Source organism: Chiloscyllium plagiosum, unplaced genomic scaffold (genome assembly GCF_037043375.1).
Source record: "Chiloscyllium plagiosum isolate Xiang-an unplaced genomic scaffold, Cpla_swu_hap1 HiC_scaffold_15, whole genome shotgun sequence".
Classification (NCBI taxonomy): domain Eukaryota; kingdom Metazoa; phylum Chordata; class Chondrichthyes; order Orectolobiformes; family Hemiscylliidae; genus Chiloscyllium; species Chiloscyllium plagiosum.
In genome coordinates this window covers 19,555,631-19,577,166 of record NW_028270153.1, presented here as the reverse complement: position 1 = coordinate 19,577,166, position 21,536 = coordinate 19,555,631, and the positions used below count along the sequence as shown (strand labels likewise).

At 40.5% G+C, this 21,536-nt stretch overlaps 1 protein-coding gene across 11 annotated transcripts in view; it reads left to right on the top strand.

Moving 5' to 3' along the window:
* LOC122560234 (nuclear receptor coactivator 3-like) overlaps positions 1–21,536 on the top strand; it is a 264,759-nt gene that overhangs the window by 234,145 nt on the left and 9,078 nt on the right. For 10 of the 11 annotated variants that reach the window (XM_087994779.1, XM_087994783.1, XM_087994780.1 and 7 more), the window contains 9 exons: positions 38–238; positions 5,322–5,552; positions 6,365–6,494; positions 8,241–8,412; positions 12,413–12,718; positions 12,901–13,002; positions 14,136–14,364; positions 18,636–18,810; positions 20,204–20,390. In XM_087994779.1, the coding sequence (XP_087850905.1) occupies positions 38–238; positions 5,322–5,552; positions 6,365–6,494; positions 8,241–8,412; positions 12,413–12,718; positions 12,901–13,002; positions 14,136–14,364; positions 18,636–18,810; positions 20,204–20,390 (1,733 nt within the window). The remainder of the gene's footprint in view (positions 1–37; positions 239–5,321; positions 5,553–6,364; positions 6,495–8,240; positions 8,413–12,412; positions 12,719–12,900; positions 13,003–14,135; positions 14,365–18,635; positions 18,811–20,203; positions 20,391–21,536) is intronic. The other variant, XM_087994788.1, reaches the window with a different exon arrangement.

The following is a 21,536-nucleotide window of genomic DNA, read 5'->3' as shown; positions in this document are numbered from 1 at the left end:
CCTACTAACAGAGTAACATTTTTTGTCAATCTATTAGCTTTAGGCAGTCCACCACCAATGCAGCCCTCTAGACCACGGTTTAACCGGGCCATGTCATTGGACATAAACAGTCAGGGCCAGCCCAGTGCAGGACTTGGTCCTCCACTGAGAACCAGCAGCCCATACGCAATGATGGCAAAGCAAGCAATGTTGGCAAACCGGATGGGAGGCAGCCAAGAAAGTTTTGTGGGGAGTGCAGGTATGTGTCCAGTGTTTGAAGTATATGAAAAAATTGTAATACAGGAAATACTGTGTAGAAATCTTTAGACCTTTGCCAAATTTCACTGTTTCTTGCCCCTCAGTCCTTCAGAAAGAAGAAATGTAGTTTGTGTACCAAAATCATAAATTTGTTGTTGAAGGGCATGTTTATAATCTATACAGTTTAAAAGTGAAACCCTGTTTACTTATAGTTTATATGGACCATATTGTGTCAAAAAGTTTATTAATACAAATGCAAATGAGTGACTAAACAACTGAATATTAATGGGATTGAAGGTTATAGGGAAAAACAATGAACATTTCTTAAAGGAGCACAGTAGAAAAATGGTTCTCTAATTGTTGTTTAGTCATTGAATCACCAATTCATTGCCACTATCCATCTGCTGATAGAAAGTGAGAAAGAACTTGTACGTAATTTTTTTCTTTGAAACTTCTCAAGTGCTTTATTGTCAATTAAATATTTTTGACATGTATCGCTGCTGTAATTTAAGAATATTAGCTACTTTAGGCACACAGCTCCAGAAATAGAAACATAACAACGACCAGATAGTCTGTTTTTCGTAATGTTAACTGAAAAATAACTATTAGCCAGGACATTGGGAATAACTCCTTTGATCATGTTCAAGGTATTGCCATGGGATTGTCTACATCCACTTGAGGGGGAAGACAGTTCAACATTTCATGCAAAGGACAGATCAATATTCCTCAATTCTTGAGTTAATTGTTTAAAAACTCATGGAGTAAGTTAGATGAACTTCATTGTTAAAGAATATAATATGTTAGGCAGAATGCAGCTTAGAAGTAGTTGTAAATGATTTGTTGAGATTTGAAATGATAGAATAAATTATCTTTGTCGATTCTATACTTTCTGCTCTTAACAATTTTAAGAGAACTTTTATTGCCCTTTCCACGTAGTTTTTTTAAGACCTTTGATGCAAAAATTGATAAAAAAGATTAAATACATTCATGATCCTTTGTGGGTCTTTTTAAAAAAATCAACATTTGGGTAATTTATACTTGTGTTTCTTGAATAATTGAACAGCTCCTTGGAGTTTCTAATGACACCAAGGAATCTGTGCTTGCTCACCACTGACTAAAATTGTGTTATAAAAAGCATAGAACCAATGCCTGGGGCTTGCCTTGATTTGTTTGTGTCCCTATGTACTTGTGTTGCCATCTTTAATGAAAATGTACTTCATAACAAGATTACTCTGCAACACTTTGTCTGCTAAAAACTCTTGAATTTAAAGTGTACTTCCTTTTCATATTCTCATACCGGCTAATACTTTATATTTTTATACATTGAACTTTTCGATCAGCCCAACCTGCTGCTCTACATTGTACTCCTTCAACCTTTTTATGGCTATGTTCTGGCTTATGATAGTATCAACAACAAATTTTAATATCATTCCTTAAATTCCTTCGTTCAGATCATTTATAAATAAATATATGAACAGTCCATAATACCTGTATTGGAACATCACTATGAAGAATTAATACCCTTTTACCCTAGTCCTCCATCCACCTCTTCCAATGCAACCACAATTCCTTTAGCTCCACATGCTATTGGAATTAGACTTTTCTGCATTGTTAGAGTTACTGTCTTTTGAATGCGACATTGATCTCCGACCTCTTCTGCCTTTTTAATTTAATTCATTGGATGTTGGAATTGCTGCCTAATCCTAATTATCCTTGAGAGGGTTGTAGTGAGATGTCTTCTTGAACCATTGAAGTCTGTGTAGCGTATGTGGACCCATCGTGTAGAGAGGGAATTCTAGGATTTTGACCCAACAGCAATGAAGGAGCAGTGATGTCATTCTAGGTTAGGATGGTAAATGTCTTGGAAAGGAACTTGCAGGTGGTGATGTTCCTATGTATCTGCTGCTTGTGTTCTATAAAATGGAGGTCACGGAGTTGGCAGGTGCTGTCTGAGGAGTATTAGTGAATTGTTGCAGTGCATTATTTGGCAAAGTTCATACTATTGCAGGGACTGAATGTTCAAGGTTTGAGATGGGGTGCCTGTCCAGTAGGCTGCTTTGTCCTAGATGATGTCATGTTTCTTGAGTGTTGTTGGAGCTGTACATATCCTGGGAAGTGTGGATATTCCATCTCTCTCTTCACTTGTGCCTTATAGAACAGACTTTGAGGAGTCAGGAGGTGAGTTACTCACTGTATCACTCTAAACCTTTGACCTGCTCTTATGGTTTTGGGTCAGGACATTGACAATGGGAGAACCAGCAATGGTATTGCCATTCAGTGCAGTGGGATGATGGTTGGAATCTCTCTTGTTGGATGTGATCACTCACTGGCACTTGCTGAGTAGGGACTGCTACTTGCTCTTTATTACCCCAATCTGAATGTTGTTCAGCTCTTGTTGCATTGAGACACTGATTGCCTCTGTACCCAAGGAGTTAGAAATAGTGCTGACCATTGTGCAACCATCAGCAAAAATCCCCACTTCATGATGGAGGTAAGGTCATTGATGAAATAGCTGAAAATGGTTGTGCCAAATTTGATCGGGTTTTTTGAAGAGGTGACCAAGAAGAAAAATGAAAGCAGAGTGATAGATGTTGTCTACATAGACTTTAGCAAGGCCTTCAACAATTTTCTGCACGGTGGACTGGTTAATAAGGTTAGATTATATAGGATCTAGTGAGAGCTAGCCAATTGGATACAAAATTGGCTTTAAGGTAGGAGACAGAGGATGGTGGTTAAGGATTGTTGTTCAGACTAGAGAGGCCTGTGATTAGCGGTGTGCTGCAAAGATCAGTGCTGGGTCTATTGTTGTTTGTCATTTACATAAACGATTTGAATGAAAAGATAGGAGACATGGCTAGTAAGTTCACAGATGACACACACATTGGTGGCATAGTGGACAGTGAAGAAGGTTATCTAAGAATATCACAGGATCTTGATGAATTAGGCCAATGGGCCGAGGAATGGCAGATGGTTTTTAATTTAGATAAATGCAAAGTGTTACATTTTGGTATGACTAAGTAGGGCAGGACTTGTACAATTAATGGTAGGGCCCTGGGAAGTGTTGACAAACAGAGTGACTTAAGGGTACAGGTACATAGTTCCTTGAAAGTGGCATCACAGACAGCATGGTGAAGAAAGCATTTGGCATAGATCATTACAGCGCAATACAGGTCCTTTGGCCGTCGATGTTGCACCAACATGTGAAACCAGTCTGAAACCCATCTAACCTACACCTAAACATTTTCATCCATATGTTTATCCAATGACCACTTCAATGCCCTTAAAGTTAGCGAGTCAACTACTGTTGCAGGCAGGGCATTCCACGCCCCTACTATTCTCTCGAGTAATTTAAAGCTATGTCCCCTCAAGCTAGCCATCACCATCTGGGGTAAAAGGCTCTCACCAAATTGAGGGAACATAAGTTGTGATCATAAAGCAAGGAGGCTTCAAGAGATTTTGGACAGGATAAATTAATGGTATAAATCATGGTAGTTGGAAAATAATGTTAAAAAGCACCAATTGTTCTGTTTGATGAGAAATAAAGACAGAATATTTCTTAAATAGAACCAACAGGTATTGGGGAAGAACTGTGTGTTTGGAGTTATACCTCCCATGTGATCTGGAAGTCAATCATATCAACCACAGAACTCACTGTAGGACATCCTCTAACTACTGAGTCACAGCACTGAAATAGGCCATTTGGCCCAACTTGTTCTTGCCAACCAAATGTCCTAAACTGATCTCGTCCCATTTGCCTGCATTTGGCCAGCATCCCTCTAAACCTTTCCTATCCATGTACCTGTCCAGATGTCTTAAATGTTTTTATGGTACCCATTTCTACCACTTACTCTGGCAGTTCATTCCAAATGCACACCGCTGTCTCTGTGAAAAGGTTGCCCCTCAGGTTCCTTTTAAATTTTTCTCCTCTCACCTTAAACCCAAGCTCCCTAGTTTTGGAGTCCTCTACCCCGGGGATAAGAATGGCAATTCACCCTATTCCCCTCATGATTTTATGAACCTCTGTAAGGTCACCCACAGCTCCTATGTTCAAAGGAGAAAAGTCCCAGTCTATCCAGCCTCTCCTTATAACTCAGACCTTCCAGTCTCCGTAACATCCTAGTAAATCCATTTTACACCTCCTAGTTTAATACCATCCTTCCCATAGCAGGGCAACCAGAATTGTATGCACTTCTCCAAATGTAGCCTCACCAATGTCTTTAACAGTTGTAAAATGATATCCCAACTGCTCTGCTCAATGCTCTGATCAGTCCAGTTATTACATCATATATTATAGCTTTACATCTTTTCCCTACTATTGACGTCTGCACTTCCCCACTCTTCCTTCATTCTTAAGTTGTTTCCAGAATCTTTCCAGAATCTGTAATTTTTAAAGATAACTCACCAAAGTATTTAATATCTCTCTAGTTGCCACTTTTATCCCAGGGGATTTATCAACCTTTAATTCAGTTTGCTTTTCAACTGTAATCTCCTTACTTTCTTCTGTCGTGGATGAAATCCATATGTAGGGTAATTTTTTTTCACTTCTCTAAGTGAGACATGGTTGTAAAAACCTATCTGGTTTCACTAATTGACACAAAGTCGTCATCAGGCTGGCTTTTAATTCCAGATTTGTTAACTGAATTCCAATTTTGCCATCTTTTGTCATTGTATTTGACCCTTGTTTCCATAGTAATAGCCTAGGCCTCTGGATTATGAGTGAATTGACAATACCACCATATTTAATGAATGTATAAGAAGACAAGCAAGCACATCTTCCACTGTCCAAGACAACATGTACCCTTCAACTGATGCACTAAGAAACTGAGAATTTGGTTATTTATTTACTTTTGTTTGGGAAATATTTTAATTCAGTGGCATGATGGGAATGTACTGTCAGCTTACTGTCGGTGATCTGTAGAATAGGCAAATATTTATACAGATGTGAACTGGTCAACATTCTAAACTGGGCTTTTTTAAACTTTAAAGTTGTAATTGTGGAAAGAATATTGATCCATTAACACCAGTTCAGAATGTGATATGACGTGAGCTTTTTTCATTGTTTAATGCATGTTGCTTTTTGTCAGGTTCACATGGAGGTTTGAACATTGCTCAACAAACTGCCATGGCAACAGGAGAGTGGGGATTGCCAAATTCTTCTGGGAATGCGGGGCCCAATGCTATGATCAGACCAGGTTCAGACTATAGTTCGTCTATCCAAAGAACTATGGTGGGTAACTCCTCACTTGGAATGCAGATGCGGTCTAATGGACAATCCAGTGCGAGAGCATTGCTTCAGCAACAGATGATGGGATTGAGTAAGTTTTTCTACTCTTCCTTTCTTCTTGCCTTTCAACTTGACCAAATCTGTCAGAAATCAAAATATCACAATTCTGTGCTTTGATTAAAGAATAGGGTAAAGTTTAATGAATTTTCAGCTGACTTCTAAAGTCACTTTGATTGTTGCAACGCTCACTCCTCTATCTGCTAATTACTGTACACTTTTATAACATTGCTGTGATAAGAGCAGTTGGTTCACTCCTGTTTCATTCTTGTTAAGAATTACTGGATAATGCTGTTGTTACAATGTAATTTTTCTATGCAGCGTAAATCTTTAAATTATTTTTGAATTTAGAATAAACTAGACTGAGGATCAGGTTGGGTTCAGCTATAGTCCATTAATCTGCCATTGCGTACTGTGTAGTCTTAGACAGGAAGAATGGCTCCACTAGGGGCTATGAATGACTCCAGCATTGATCAAAGAATGGCCAACATTGGTGAGAGAATTTTAAAATGGGCATCAGATGTAATATGGTTTTTGTCTACCTTGATGTTATGGGTCATGCTGTTGGAAATGATACTGTGTGAATGCAAGATACAAATGAGAGCAAGGAAGAAAAATTGCAGTACTATCTGAACTGTTTTTAACCTGCTTCTGAGTTTGAGCTGTACTGGTAGAGGCAGAGGAGCAGGATCACAATTGCACCCTCCTAGCTGGAGACTTTTAGTCAAAATTCTGGTTGAATCAGGATAAAGATTTGCAAATGTATTTTTTTTTTTCTGTGCAGTATCCATAGTTTAAAAGTTTACAGTGTTTTTGCTTTATCACAAGTGTTCTCATATTACCTAGGACCTTCAGAAATGGATATGGGTCTTGGAGGTCCACAGTTTGCGCAACAGCAAGGTCCAACCAATCCAGCTACATCATGGTCAGAAAGTGTCCTTCAGATGGAACCAGGATCTTCAGGCAACCAGAGCAGGTTAGCTTGTCAGTTATGCTATAAGAAATGGTTAGCTTAAGTTTTGTAATGAGGATTCACATTTTTTATTGGTATCAGTTGATCTTTGTTGTTTTTATGGTTACTTCACTTCAAGCATTCCCAGGTCAGATATGAAATCGGAGGGTACTGTTTGGAACTACCCAAACTTTGGCCCAGTCCTAGCATACTGCATTATCCATCCTAACTTTTACCTATTTTGAATAGAAATTAAAATAAAGAATTAAAAGTGTGCTTCTGGCTGGTTTTGGATAGAAAATACAACTAGAAGCCAAGAGTAACACAGACAGTTCATAATTACAGTGAAAAAACATATTAAAGAAGCAAAGAGGGATTGAGAGAAAATACTGTCATCCAATGGAAGTAATATTTCAAAATTATTTATTGGCATAGGATACTAAAAGGTGCCAGAGATCATAGGGCTGCTGCCTCATTAGAGAGGGAGGCCTGAGATTAACCTGTGGGTCACCATGCCTTAAAAGAGGGGTGAGGTTGAGAAGCTGGGACTTTTAATAAGAGTGATGAAAGGTTGAATAGGGTTGATTAAAAGTAATTTACACCAGAAGCGGGGCATACCTGAAGTGTTAAATCAATGTTTTTTATCAATCTTTATCAATGAAATAGTTGCTGACCAGGCTGTGGTGACAGAACAGGAAACGCTGTCACGAGAAGGGTTCAAAATTGATCAGGAGGAAGTGTTTAATAGATTCTGTCATACTTAAACTTGACAAAGCACTGAGACCAGTTGAGATGACTCCAAGAATATTCACAGAAACACACCTGTGTTATACTGCAGGAGGCAGCCATTTGGCCCATAACCTCTTCAAATGATCAGTTACCTACAACCAATTTCCAGCTTTATCCACATATCCTTGTATTTTATTTCTATCCAAATAATCATCCAATACCCTCTAGAATGCCTCAAATGAACCTAGCTGCCCTACACCTCATGCAGTCAAGATCCTATTGCTTTTTTATTTGTAAGTCACTCTGTATCTGGCCCTCTTGTAGGGCAACTCAGAGTCACTATGCTATCAATTTTCTCTACTTCTGTGACAAGTTTCAAACATCCATTTAGTGCCTCCCTTTGAATGAATGGCTGAAAGGGGAGCTCAGGAACTTAGCCAACAAAGTGTCCTGAAGAACAGTATTTCTCAAACATTTTCATACTGGAACCCCAATTTGAGGCTTGAAAACTGTTGCAACTCCTTAGCAAGCAGTGAGGGCCCTCATGTTGTGAAGCCCTTCTGTAGAACAACAGTGTGCATTAACAGTGTTTTCATTTTCAAAGTGTCCTGCAAAAGAAAGATAATTATACCAAATGAAAATACTTGGCCTCTCAAGTGCTAATTCCTACAGGAGGACACAAGGAGTTGTTATTTGCTGTCAGAAAAAAGCCAATATAGATACAGTGGTTCAAAATGGTGTTTTATTTTTATTCATTTGTGGCTTGAGTGTAACTGCCTGGCCAGCATTTATTGTCTGTCCTGTGGCAAAAGTTCCTCAGTTCTAAGTATCTGAGCCCATGATGTGAAAAAACTAGCAAAGCCGATCTTAGTGATTCATTAATGGTCAAAGGGATTGGAGATGCTGTTCAAAGTCTCTGAATTCATATGTATGAAATTGACCATGTGTGCTATTCCCTACTTCTCCATCTAAATTAGTGTTCGTTATCAATCTGTTTGTACCTGCAATAATGCATTTGGCTGGAAATATGATCTGTTGCAGGCAACCATTTGGGAACTCTCTGGATGATCTTCTTTGCCCTCCCACTACTGCAGAGGCTCAGAATGACGAGAAAGCTCTACTGGATCAATTAGACACACTGCTGAGTAATGCAGATGAAATGGGTCTAGAAGAAATTGACAGGGCTTTAGGAATTCCAGATCTTATCAGTCAGGTATCAGAATCAAATCCTTGTTTTGTATTTTTCTTTTATTGACTTTATAACATATTGGTAAGAGATGTGAGAACTAGAGAATGGTAAATAACAGTTTGTACACCCTGTTGCCATTGAACAGTCTTATTGCTAGGTACTTCATGACTAGATGCAGATCACAAGGTTCATTCCTGATGCCTCATTCCTGATGAAGGCCTCTTGCCCAAAACGTTGATTCTCCTGCTCCTTTGATGCTGCCTGACTTGATGTGCTTTTCCAGCACTCCACACTCTACTCTGACCTCCAACATCTGCGTCCTCACTTTCTCCTAGATGCAGTTTACACCCATCAATGTAATAACCTAATTCCAGAAAAGCAGCTCAGAGGTATAATCCACTGACATTGCAAACTTAGAGAAGTTCTGGCAATTCTATCTTTTCTTTTCGGTAGCATGCATTGTGGAAAGCAGTAAATTGTAAAAATAAATTAGCATGTAGTTGGAGCTTCCTTATATGGATACTTTCCCTTATGTTCAAACTGTATATTGTGTGACAATATATATCAGAAACATGATTTTTGACTCAATGGTGCATTTGATGTTTCTACATTTCTTCCTCATGTTTCATGCATAACATTTCAGTATTAAAGTCACTTTGGCTGTGACTTTTGCTCTTCAGGTCTACTGGACCTGTGCCAGTGATGTGGCTCAAACATGCAAGTATTGGCAAAGTAAAGATGACTAGGAATTTAAGCAAGGATGTGAAGTAGTCCCATTTTATCAGTATAGTTATTCATTTCTGGATAGCTTCACTAATCTAAAGTGAGCAGATATCTGGGTTTAAAGGGAGAGCAGTAAATTGATGTGGGAGGAGCAAAAGGAGCAGCAATATCCCTTTGAAAGGACCTATAAGATCACTCAAAAAACACTCAATTCCTTTTCATTTAAATGTCCTTGTAACTCTTTTAAATATTGAAGTTTAAATTTATATGAGGTATTTGTAAATAGTAAATGTGGATAGTTGAGAGATGCGCATAGCTTCTTAATTAAAATGGTTGAGCAATTTGAGTTGACGGACTCCAGAAAGTATTATTTGTTGTGGTAGCCACTCACTCTAGTCTGAAGAGGAATGTCTGAAAGGTGATTTGTTTGTACCTCCCTATCTCTGTTAAGTGATTAGTGGAGTAGACTGCCTTCTAAAGCTTTCTTAAAAAAGCTTTCTACTCTTTAGGGATGCTGTTTTGGCAAGTGACTAGGGAGAAAACGTGAATATATTTACTCACTCAAAGGTCTAATTTTATCAAAGTTATGCATGTCATGGAGAAACCCTGGCTGAACAAGCTTGCTATAAGGTGCCAGATCTTGACCTGTCTGTGAAAAGTGCTGTGCATCTTTGTTTATTGTATCAGAAAGCAGAAAAGAATTTTCACAATGACATTTACTCTATTTAAGTGCTCCCCCCACCCATTTACAATGGAGAAAATGGTGAATTTACAACTGTGTTCAGTTAGAAATTATGGGAAGAGATTGGACTCCATTTTACCAGTTACTATACTCAGAAAATGAGAGCAGAATATTGCCTGATTATGGAACTGTCTCTCATGTTCAGGGGAAAGATAAATGCATCTAATGCTGTATTGGCTCGAATGAAATTTGGAGATCTTCTTCCCAAATCTCTCTATCAGTTCTCCAGGTTCTTTAAACAATAAATAGTTGTGTTCCGTAAGGTATGTTCTCCAAAATTGTTTTGAAATTAGGTGGTGCTTATGCTACACATTATCCACCAAGTTTTAAAGGCTGCTTACTGTCATCCTATTTGCTGTCATCTTAAAATTGGCTTGACAGGCATTGTCAGCAGGCAGATTTGTTAATCTTACTCGAAGCATGAGCAGCAAACTGCACCAGGATCCCCATGTAATAGGGCTGTTGGCCTAATTTCAGGACATCCTTAGATTGACATCTTCAAGCACATATTTCTTAGTCCTCCTGCTTCATGCCTTTGGTTGAGAATTAATTGAGAGAAAGTGAGGGCTGCAGATGCTGGAGATCAGAGCTGAAAATGTGTTGCTGGAAAAGCGCAGCAGGTCAGGCAGCATCCAAGGAACAGGAGAATCGACGTTTCGGGCATAAGCCCTTCTTCAGGAATGAGGAAAGTGTGTCCAGCAGGCTAAGATAAAAGGTAGGGAGGAGGGACTTGGGGGAGGGGCTTTGGAAATGCGATAGGTGGAGGGAGGTCAAGGTGAGGGTGATAGGCAGGAGTGGGGTGGGGGCGGAGAGGTCAGGAAGATGATTGCAGGTTAGGAAGGCGGTGCTGAGTTAGGAAGGAGGCGCTGCCTCGTGCTCCCACGAGGAGGTTGAACAGTTCATCCACTTTACCAACACCTTCCACCCCGACCTCAAATTCACCTGGACCGTCTCAGACTCCTCCCTCCCCTTCCTGGACCTTTCCATTTCTATCTCGGGTGACCGAATCGACACGAACATCTACTATAAACCGACCGACTCCCACAGCTACCTAGACTACACCTCCTCCCACCCTGCCCCCTGTAAAAACGCCATCCCATATTCCCAATTCCTTTGTCTCCTACGTATCTGCTCCCAGGAGGACCAGTTCCAAAACCGTACAACCCAGATGGCCTCCTTCTTCAAGGACCGCACTTTCCCGCCAGACGTAGTCGACGATGCCCTCCACCGCATCTCTTCCACTTCCTGCTCCTCCGCCCTTGAGCACCGCCCCTCCAACCGCCACCAGGACAGAACCCCACTGGTCCACACCTACCACCCCACCAACCTCCATGTACAACGTATCATCCGCCGTCATTTCCGCCACCTCCAAATGGACCCCACCATCAGTGATATATTTCCCTCCCCTCCCCTATCAGTATTCCGAAAGAACCACTCCCTCCGTGACTCCCTCGTCAGGTCCACAACCCCCACCAACCCAACCTCCACTCCCGGCACCTTCCCCTGCAACCGCAAGAAATGCAAAACTTGCGCCCACGCCTCCCCCCCTTACTTCTCTCCAAGGCCCCAAGGGACACTTCCATATCCGCCACAAATTCACCTGCACCTCCACACACATCATCTATTGCATCCGCTGCACCCGATGTGGCCTCCTCTATATTGGGGAGACAGGCCGCCTACTTGTGGAACGTTTCAGAGAACACCTCTGGGACACCCGGACCAACTAACCCAACCACCCTGTAGCCCAACACTTTAACTCCCCCTCCCACTCCACCAAGGACATGCAGGTCCTTGGACTCCTCCATCGCCAAACCATGGCAACACGACGGTTGGAGGAAGAGCTCCTCATCTTCTGCCTGGGAACCCTCCAACCACAAGGGATGAACTCAGATTTCTCCAGTTTCCTCATTTCCCCTCCCCCCACCTTGTCTCAGTCAAATCCCTCGAACTCAGCACCGCCTTCCTAACCTGCAATCATCTTCCTGACCTCTCCGCCCCCACCCCACTCCTGCCTATCACCCTCACCTTGACCTCCCTCCACCTATCGCATTTCCAAAGCCCCTCCTCCCTACCTTTTATCTTAGCCTGCTGGACACACTTTCCTCATTCCTGAAGAAGGGCTTATGCCCGAAACGTCAATTCTCCTGTTCCTTGGATGCTGCCTGACCTGCTGCGCTTTTCCAGCAACACATTTTCAGCTTTGGTTGAGAATTAACCAATTTCTCATCTTTGATTTCAATGAAAATGGCTAACTACACCAAATCAGTTAAATTGTTCCTTTTATTTGTCCTGTAAAGTTTTTCTGCATTCTTTCAACAAACTGTCAAGTATTCACGTGAAGCCCATTCCAGATTTGGATAGAACTTGTGAAAGCTTGTAAGAAGAGAGACTGGGAAGAACTGGGTAATCAGACCCAGGATAGTGGCAGTAAGAACTGGGCTCCAGTTTATACAAACAATTTGAAATAAAGAAAGTGAATTTGTAAAATAAACCAGATGAGCATTTTCAATATTTTGTTAAAGGTGAATTGGATTAACCCTGATTATTTTTGCTGCCTAGGCTCAACCTCTTGAGACGCACTCAGAACTGTTTTCAGGCCAGGACTCAGCCATGATGCTAGAACAAAAAGCTATATATGGTCAATCATTTCCATCCCAGCCAAGTCCAGTGCAAGGATGTTATCCTTCCATGCAGAACCAGCAACCAGGCTTTAACCCCATGATGAATCAAATGGGTCAACAAGGCAGCTTCCCTCTTCCCAACATTCATGCCAGAGCAAACTTTGCCCGTCATCGTATGATGAATGCTTCTGCTCCCATGCAACTTAGAATTCAACTTCAGCAAAGATTACAAGGACAACAGCAGGTAAGTGCAGTTTGCGTGGTGAGCCATTTTATTAATTTGAAAATATGTTGGTTTTATTTGAACTTCAAAGTTTATTTATGAGCAAATAAATGGAAGGAATAGGCTGGGTGTTTGCATGTCAGCTGTTTTGATATTGTATTTGAATTAGAATTAGAAAGGCATTTTAAATTTGTGTTTTGAAGCTTATGAATCCAAACCGTCAGTCCCTTGGAGTCAAAATAGAAAATCCAAGTGCAGTCAATCCAGCTCTCCGACCAGGCATACCACAGCAAATGCTGGCTCAGGTAAGTGGCCACTGTTTATCTTTTACTTGAAATATACATATTTAGTATAAGAAGATTTCAGTGGGTTAGAATGCAAGTGACATCATCCATTGTGATGATGTCTGAGATCACGTGGTGTCTGGTCTTCGATGGAGACAGGCATGTTTCAAGAACCTTGCATTTACAGTTGATAATTGGTGACAAAATAATTAATGTTTAAAATACAGAAGCCTCAGCATCCTTACTAGTTAGGTCAGACTACTTATCTTAGAACAATCTCTGTTTTAGTGCTTAAAATAGCTTTCCTCCGTAGGTCAATTTTTAAAGCTGTAGTGTTGTGTAACAGACATACCTCATGAAATGTGAATATCTTTTCTTTGAATTGAGTGTGTATAATATATATTCTGTCTGAGGTTGGGATATAATGAATTTGCTGAATAAATTACTAATGGCTCCGAACCAATGTTTTCTCTTTTTGGTGTGTACTTGTTGGCACATGTGAATCCTTTTAATGTTTTTGCATTGCTGCCTATGTGCAGTAATTTAAAAGGGCTAATCTATGCACATGTTGTATTGTATATGGACTTCTGGGTTGCTAAGCAATCGCAAAGCAAAAGAGAACATATTGCTACAACCTTATTATAGACTTATATCCAAAAAGTGTAATTTCCAGAAGCTGGATAAAATTGTTAAATAGGGGACATGAGAATCTTGGAGACTTGGTGAAGATTATCGCAATTATTAAAGTGTAATAACATCAGTGTATGCATCAAATGAAGCAGTTATTTATCTTCATCAAGGCAGGAAGGACTTACTCTGTTGTTGGAGTGAATTTTAGTGAAAGCAGTCACTTTCTTTTAAGCAGATGTCTCTGGACAGCTTCATTAGCCCACAGTATTAATATTATTGTTGTACCATGCAAAAACTGATCAAGACAGTCCTATAGACATCTGACTTGGCGTTGAGAGAACTAACTTTGGATTAGTAATAAAGTGTTTTTTTCCTTGGAGTTTGTCTTTAGTAGTGATTACTGTTGAAATCATTCATTATCCTGCATCATTTAAAGTGAAACTTAAATCAATTGATCATGTTCCAATCCTAATTAATTGTCTGTAGATGATTGTGGGCTGTTTGTGTTCTGTACTCATTTGTAGGGTTTTCTCAATGCACAGATGGTGGCCCAGCGGCAGCGAGAGTATCGGAGCCAACAACTTCGCCAGAAGCAGATAATGCACCGAGCCATGCTCATGCGACAGCAGCAACAACAACAGGGCTTCAGCCCTCCACCGAATGTAACAGCTCCCACAGGCATGGAAGGTGCAATGGGAGTTCCTCAAATAACCCCAGCATCACCACAGCAATTCACATACCCTCCAAATTATGGTATAAAATTCAAGATTGCAAAGTTTTCTAATTTTATTTTGCCTTTCAAAAGTATTTTATCTCAAAAACCTTTGTCATCTGTCCTCCTCCTTGTCATTCTCCTCTTCCAAATGTACCTGACAACTATGTTTGATACCTCACTGCTGTATGTTCCAGTGTCAAAATTCCAGTGACAAAATGATGAATATGTGGGGAAAACAAAATGATTAGACTCTGGTGGTTGAGTTACATTAAATTCTGGAGTGAGTTTTCTGGAGTATGTCTGCCACTGAAATTCTCTTTCATACCTTTTGTTATCTCCATACCTGACAATTCTAAAATTCTGTGGCTTGGTTTGCTCCCCAATCCTCTCTCAATGAATTCATCTGCAGTTCTGCATACATCATTTCCCATGCCAGATGACCTACATTGACTTCTCCAAGCCTTATGCTCAAATCTCTTCATAGCCTAGCTCTTGATCTTTGCAACCTCCTCCATCACTATAATCTTTTGTGATATGTGGTATTCCTCCAACTCTATCTGCAGACATGTCGCTGATTTTCTTAGCTCTTTTAGAGGCTATGCTTTTTGTTGTCTAGACCGTAAAATTTAGAATCCATTAAAAGCCTTCTCCCCCACCTTCCCATTACACATTTTCAAAATTGCTCCTTTAAGCCTGCTTCATTGACCATGTTTTTGGTCATCTGTCTTGACATCTCTAGCTCAGTTTCCAAATTTTGTCTGACAGCACTGTGAAGTGCTTGACATATTTTGCTACACTTAAATATTTTGCACAGTAGACGTGTGGATTAATGGTGGAGTATGCCTTATTCTTGAGCAGTTTACGTTTTGTCGATATCATGTCTTCTGTACTTAATTTCATTGCAAATACTTTTATCTGCATTCAAGAATCCATTATCTTAAGAGCCAATGAGAATTTTACTGATGTAAACATTCTCCACTCATTTTTAAATTTTTCACTGGTTTTCTGCTATTTCAGGTATAATTTTACTTTCTGCATAGTTTTGCCTCCTTTCACTGAAAATCTGTTGAGTTGAGCAATAATTTCATTTCTCCTCCTTTAACATCTGCTGTGGTTCTGTTCGCCGAGCTGGAAGTTTTTGTTGCAAACGTTTTGTCCCCTGGCTAGGCGACATCATCAGTGCTTGGGAGCCTCCTGCGAAGCGCTTCTTTGATGTTTCCTCCGGTGTTTATAGTGGTCTGTCCCTGCCGCTTCCGGTTGTCCGCTGTAGTGGTTGGTATATTGGGTCCAGGTCGATGTGTTTGTTGATGGAGTTTGTGGATGAATGCCATGCCTCTAGGAATTCCCTGGCTGTTCTCTGTCTGGCTTGCCCTATGATAGTAGTGTTGTCCCAGTCGAATTCATGTTGCTTGTTGTCTGCATGTGTGGCTACTAAGGATAGCTGGTCGTGTCGTTTCGTGGCTAGTTGATGTTCATGTATGCGGATTGTTAGCGGTCTTCCTGTTTGTCCTATATAGTGTTTTGTGCAGTCCTTGCATGGTATTTTGTACACTACATTAGTTTTGCTCATGTTAGGTATCGGGTCCTTCGTTCTGGTGAGTTGTTGTCTGAGCGTGGCTGTTGGTTTGTGTGCCGTTATGAGTCCTAGAGGTCGCAGTAGTCTGGCTGTCAGTTCCGAGATGCTCCTGATGTATGGTAGTGTGGCTAGTCCTTTTGGTTGTGGTATGTCCTCGTTCCGTGGTCTTTCTCTTAGGCATCTGTTGATGAAGTTGCGCGGGTATCCGTTTTTGGCGAATACCTTGTATAGGTGTTCCTCTTCTTCTTTTTGCAGTTCTGGTGTACTGCAGTGTGTTGTGGCCCTTTTGAATAGTGTCCTGATGCAGCTTCGTTTGTGTGTGTTGGGGTGGTTACTTTCACAGTTTAGGACTTGGTCTGTGTGTGTGGCTTTCCTGTATACCCTTGTAGTGAATTCTCCGTTCAGTGTTCTCTGTACCATCACGTCTAGGAATGGGAGTTGGCTATCCTTTTCTTCTTCTCTCGTGAATCGGATTCCTGTGAGTGTGGCGTTGATGATCCGGTGTGTTTTTTCTATTTCTGTGTTTTTAATGATTACAAACGTGTCATCAACATATCTGATCCAGAGTTTGGGTTGAATTTGTGGTAGGACTGTTTGTTCTAACCTTTGCTTAACTGCCTCTGCTATGAGTCCCGAGATTGGTGATCCCATGGGTGTTCCGTTGATTTGTTCGTATGTCTGGTTGTTGAATGTGAAGTGTGTTGTGAGGCACAAGTCCAGTAGTTTAAGTATGCCGTCTTTGTTGATAGGTTCAGCGTCCTGTTTTCTGTTCTGTATGTCCAGTAGGTTGGCTATTGTTTCTCTGTCTAGGGTTTTGTCAATCGAAGTGAACAGTGCCGTCACGTCGAATGATATCATGGTTTCTTCTTTGTCTATGTGTATATTTCTGATGATGTCCAAGAATTCCTGTGTTGATTGTATAGAGTGTTTGGATCCGCTGACTAGGTGTTTCAGTTTCTGTTGTAGTTCTTTGGCCAGTTTGTATGATGGTGTCCCTGGTAGTGATACTATGGGTCTGAGTGGGATGTCTGGTTTGTGTACTTTAGGTAATCCATAGAATCTGGGGGTGTTGTTGCTTTCCGGTTTCATTCTTTGTAGGTCAGCTCTAGTTATCTATCCGTTTTTATGAAAGTAACCACCCCAACACACACAAACGAAGCTGCATCATGACACTATTCAAAAGGGCCACAACACACTGAAATACACCAGAACTGCAAAAAGAAGAAGAGGAACACCTATACAAGGTATTCGCCAAAAACGGATACCCGCGCAACTTCATCAACAGATGCCTAAGAGAAAGACCACGGAACGAGGACATACCACAACCAAAAGGACTAGCCACACTACCATACATCAGGAGCATCTCTGAACTGACAGCCAGACTACTGCGACCCCTAGGACTCATAACGGCACACAAACCAACAGCCACGCTCAGACAACAACTCACCAGAACGAAGGACCCGATACCCAACATGAGCAAAACTAATGTAGTGTACAAAATACCATGCAAGGACTGCACAAAACACTATATAGGACAAACAGGAAGACAGCTAACAATCCGCATACATGAACATCAACTAGCCACGAAACGACACGACCAGCTATCCTTAGTAGCCACACACGCAGACAACAAGCAACATGAATTCAACTGGGACAACACTACTATCATAGGGCAAGCCAGACAGAGAACAGCCAGGGAATTCCTAGAGGCATGGCATTCATCCACAAACTCCATCAACAAACACATCGACCTGGACCCAATATACCAACCACTACAGCGGACAGCTGAAACTGACAACCGGAAACGGCAGGGACAGACCACTATAAACACCGGAGGAAACATCAAAGAAGCGCTTCGCAGGAGGCTCCCAAGCATTGATGATGTCGCCTAGCCATGGGACGAAACGTTTGCAACAAAAACTTCCTGCTCGGCGAACAGAACCACAGCAACGAGCACCCGAGCTACAAATCTTCGCACAAACTTTGAATCCTTTAACATCTCTACAATTATTTCAGTTGTTTGATTAGTTTAACTTCATTTTTCTCCTCTTTCTCAATTCGTGTTCTCTATTGGTATTCTTGTATCTTGGCCTTTTTGACCATGTCTCAGTAAATAAGAACTTTGTAACATTTAATCTCCAACTAAGAGCTTCAGGCATGCCTAGAATGGGATTTTTGAATTAGCTACTTGGTAAATTGTGGGCAATGTAATTTTTATTTTCACATGACCTGAGATCTATCAGTGACCCTTCAGCCATACAGTTCACCAAACCATGAGATGAGGTACTGCAGCTAGCTTCAGCATATTCAAGGGAGAAAAAGTCTACCTAGCACTTCATTAGTGATCAATATTTGTTAATCTTTCAATGTAAGATGTGCTTGCTTGGATATATGGGAAAACCTGAAGCATCTCAGTGGTGATCACCATCTCAACCTGGGCACATTCAGTTAGTGCGTTAACTTTCATTATCAAGGCAAACACAAAAAGAATTTTCCCGTGAGCAAAGATATCGGAGGGCCACCAAGTCAGTTAGTCCAAGATTGGGTAAAGCTTCAGAAAAAAGGGAAAAACTGCCAATTTCATTTTAGAATTTCAATGATACATCCTTGTCACGGGGGTGCGTTTACATAGTGGATTGATAAATTTATGTAAATATTGAAAATTTAACATTATTTAGTTTTGGTGGTTAATCTTTCAGTAGTTGATGATTAACCCTTGTTCTTCTTGTGCAGCGATGAATCAACAACCTGACCCAACTTTTGGCAGAGCTCCTAGCCCCCATAATGCACTTATGTCAAGAATGGGGCCTTCACAGGCTTCCATAATGCAGCATCCTCAGGCAGCTACTGTCTACCAAACAACCACTGACATGAAGGGATGGTCCACAGGAAGCATGGGCGGAAATAGGTATGCTATAAAGGAGCCATTATTAATTCATCCATGTGAGCAATGAGAACCATATATCTTTTCTGCCTTGAAAAGAGACATCAGTGAGAACCTTATAGCTGCAGTGTTGGTTCCAACCAGATAATTTATTATTTATAGTAAAAACAAATTACTAAAGAAACTCAGTAAAATACCTTGCACGAACTGGAACAAACATTACATTGGACAAACAGGCAGAAAACTAGCCACCAGGATACATGAACATCTACTAGCCACAAAAAGACATGACCCACTCTCACTAGTATCTTTACATACATATGAGGAAGAACACCACTTCGACTGGGACTTCACACCCATCCTAGAACAAGCCAAACCGAGACATGCCCTAGAATTCCTAGAAGCATGGCATTCCAACCGGAACTCTATCAACAAACACATTGACTTGGATCCCATTTACCACCCCCTGAGAAAAAGAACAGGAAATGGCAATACCAACCCAAGGAACTCTAAACGCATAAATAAAAAGCGGGCCATATCACCAGTGCTTCACCAGAGGCTCAATGCTGATGTTACCTAGTATGGTGACGAAATGTCTGAAAACAAACTTTCCAGCTCAGCAAGCAAATGTACTTCAGAAACTCAGCAACTCTGGCAGCATTTGTAGAATGAGAGTTAACATTTCAAGTCCAATATGACTCCTATTTAGAACATATTTATAATATTTAATACAATATATCTACATTGTCTGCCTGGAATCTGCTTGCCTCTATTTGTACATGATTGCAAGACTTTTCTCTCAGCAACTATATTAAATGTTTAGTTATGTTATGTGTGAGAGTAGCAGTGTCTTTCTTCTATTTTATTTAAATTTATGGCAGCAATAAATGCACATATCTCAAGGGAGTATTTGACCGTGCTTTAAGACTGGTTTGAATTTCATACTGCAGATTTTCTTTGTGTTTCACTCTTCTTCCCTTCAGTTGGGTTCAGTCCTCACTTGAAATGTACTCTGAAGCTTAAGAGTCACTGTGAAACAGAAACCATGTTGTACTGTTGCCACATGTAATCTGAGTACATCCTGACAGTTATAGTAAAATTAGTTCAATACATTTGAAAAATGCTCAACTAACAAGCTATAAAGGACATATATCAGTAATTATTTCTTGACATAGATGCACTAAATCTGGAACAGTAGCCAATACTAAAGTGTTGAACTAACTCAGAAATTCCTAGTTGTTACAATGGGACGAGAGAGGACTGGTATTTTGGAAAAATTAACTTGAAACACCTTTTTTCATCTGAACCTACTTTGTGTTATGTTAAGTTCAGTTTGTATCGTAGTCCATTCTGTCTGTATTAAGGTTGTCAAAGATTATGTCGGTTTATTTAATTGACCTCCTGTGTCTTTCTGCAGTACGTTTCCACAACAGTCTCCACAACAATTTGGGCAACAGACAAATGCCAGCACATATAACAGCCTGATGAATATGAATGCCAACATACCAGTAAATGCTACTGGCAGCACTATGGGTCAGATGCCAGGACAAATGAGCATGACTGCAATGTCTGTGTCAGGGATGTCAACTATGGGTCCAGAACAGGTAGGGCTCCTCATTAAAGCAAGAACGATAGAACTTGCACTATATAAGTAAAGTACTTGACAATCTTGCTCAGTCCCAGTGCTTCATATATAATGCAGTAGTGTGGTCATTGTTATAATGTGAAAACATTACATAAGCATTAAGAGCAGGTGTATGTCACATGGCAACTTGAGGCTCCAGTCATATCATGAGATTTTTGTCATAACATCCATAACCCTTTGGAATAGCAATTTCCAAAGATTCACAGCCCTCTGATTGAACAAGTTTCTCTGCATCTCATTTCTAAAAAGCAATCCCTTATTCTTTTAAACACCAAAGGTCCTAGACATTTTCAATCAATCTCTCTTTAAAGAACTGTTTTCTCATTCCAAGAAACTATCTAGTGAAACTTCGTTGCAAGTCTCTAGGGCAAGTATTGACTTTCTTCATTAGGGAGATGTAAATTGTACATTGTGTGGACTCAACAAAACCCAACACTTATACTTCCAGTAAAATTACTTGATTCCTACACACCAATTTCTGATAACACTATTGTATCATTTGCCTTCCTAATTTGTCTTGCTGTACAGTACTTGCATGTTAGCATTTTGCTAACATACAAATTAGGACCAGGAGGAAACTATGGCCCATCGAGCCTGCAGGTTCAATAAGACCAATGCTACTCGGATTATGGCTGCAACTCCACATCAGCTACGTGCAATAACCTTTAACTCATGGACACAGCTGTCTGAATGCCAGGATCTGCTACTTTTCAAAATAAAATTCTTCAATTGTTATAGCAGAGTGAAAAACTTCAGATTTCCCCATTTTATACACTGTCATTTTGCGAATTCTTAACCATTTTATATCCCACATAGCCTCTCTGTGTCTTTTATACAACATTCTTTCCCATCCAGCTTTGTAGCATAATCAAACTTGGCTGTACTGCACCTGTTCTCCACATCTAAGTACAGAGGAACCTCGATTATCCGAATGACACAGGTGGTTAATCAAATTCTGGATAATCGAATGCCGGATAACATAGTTTAGCTGAGCATTGGGACCTTGCAATCTTGCCAGATAATAGAGTTTCCTCTGTATTGATACACTTTGTAAGGAGTTAAGAACCAAACACTGATCTTTATAATGTTGTCCTGAAAATTATTT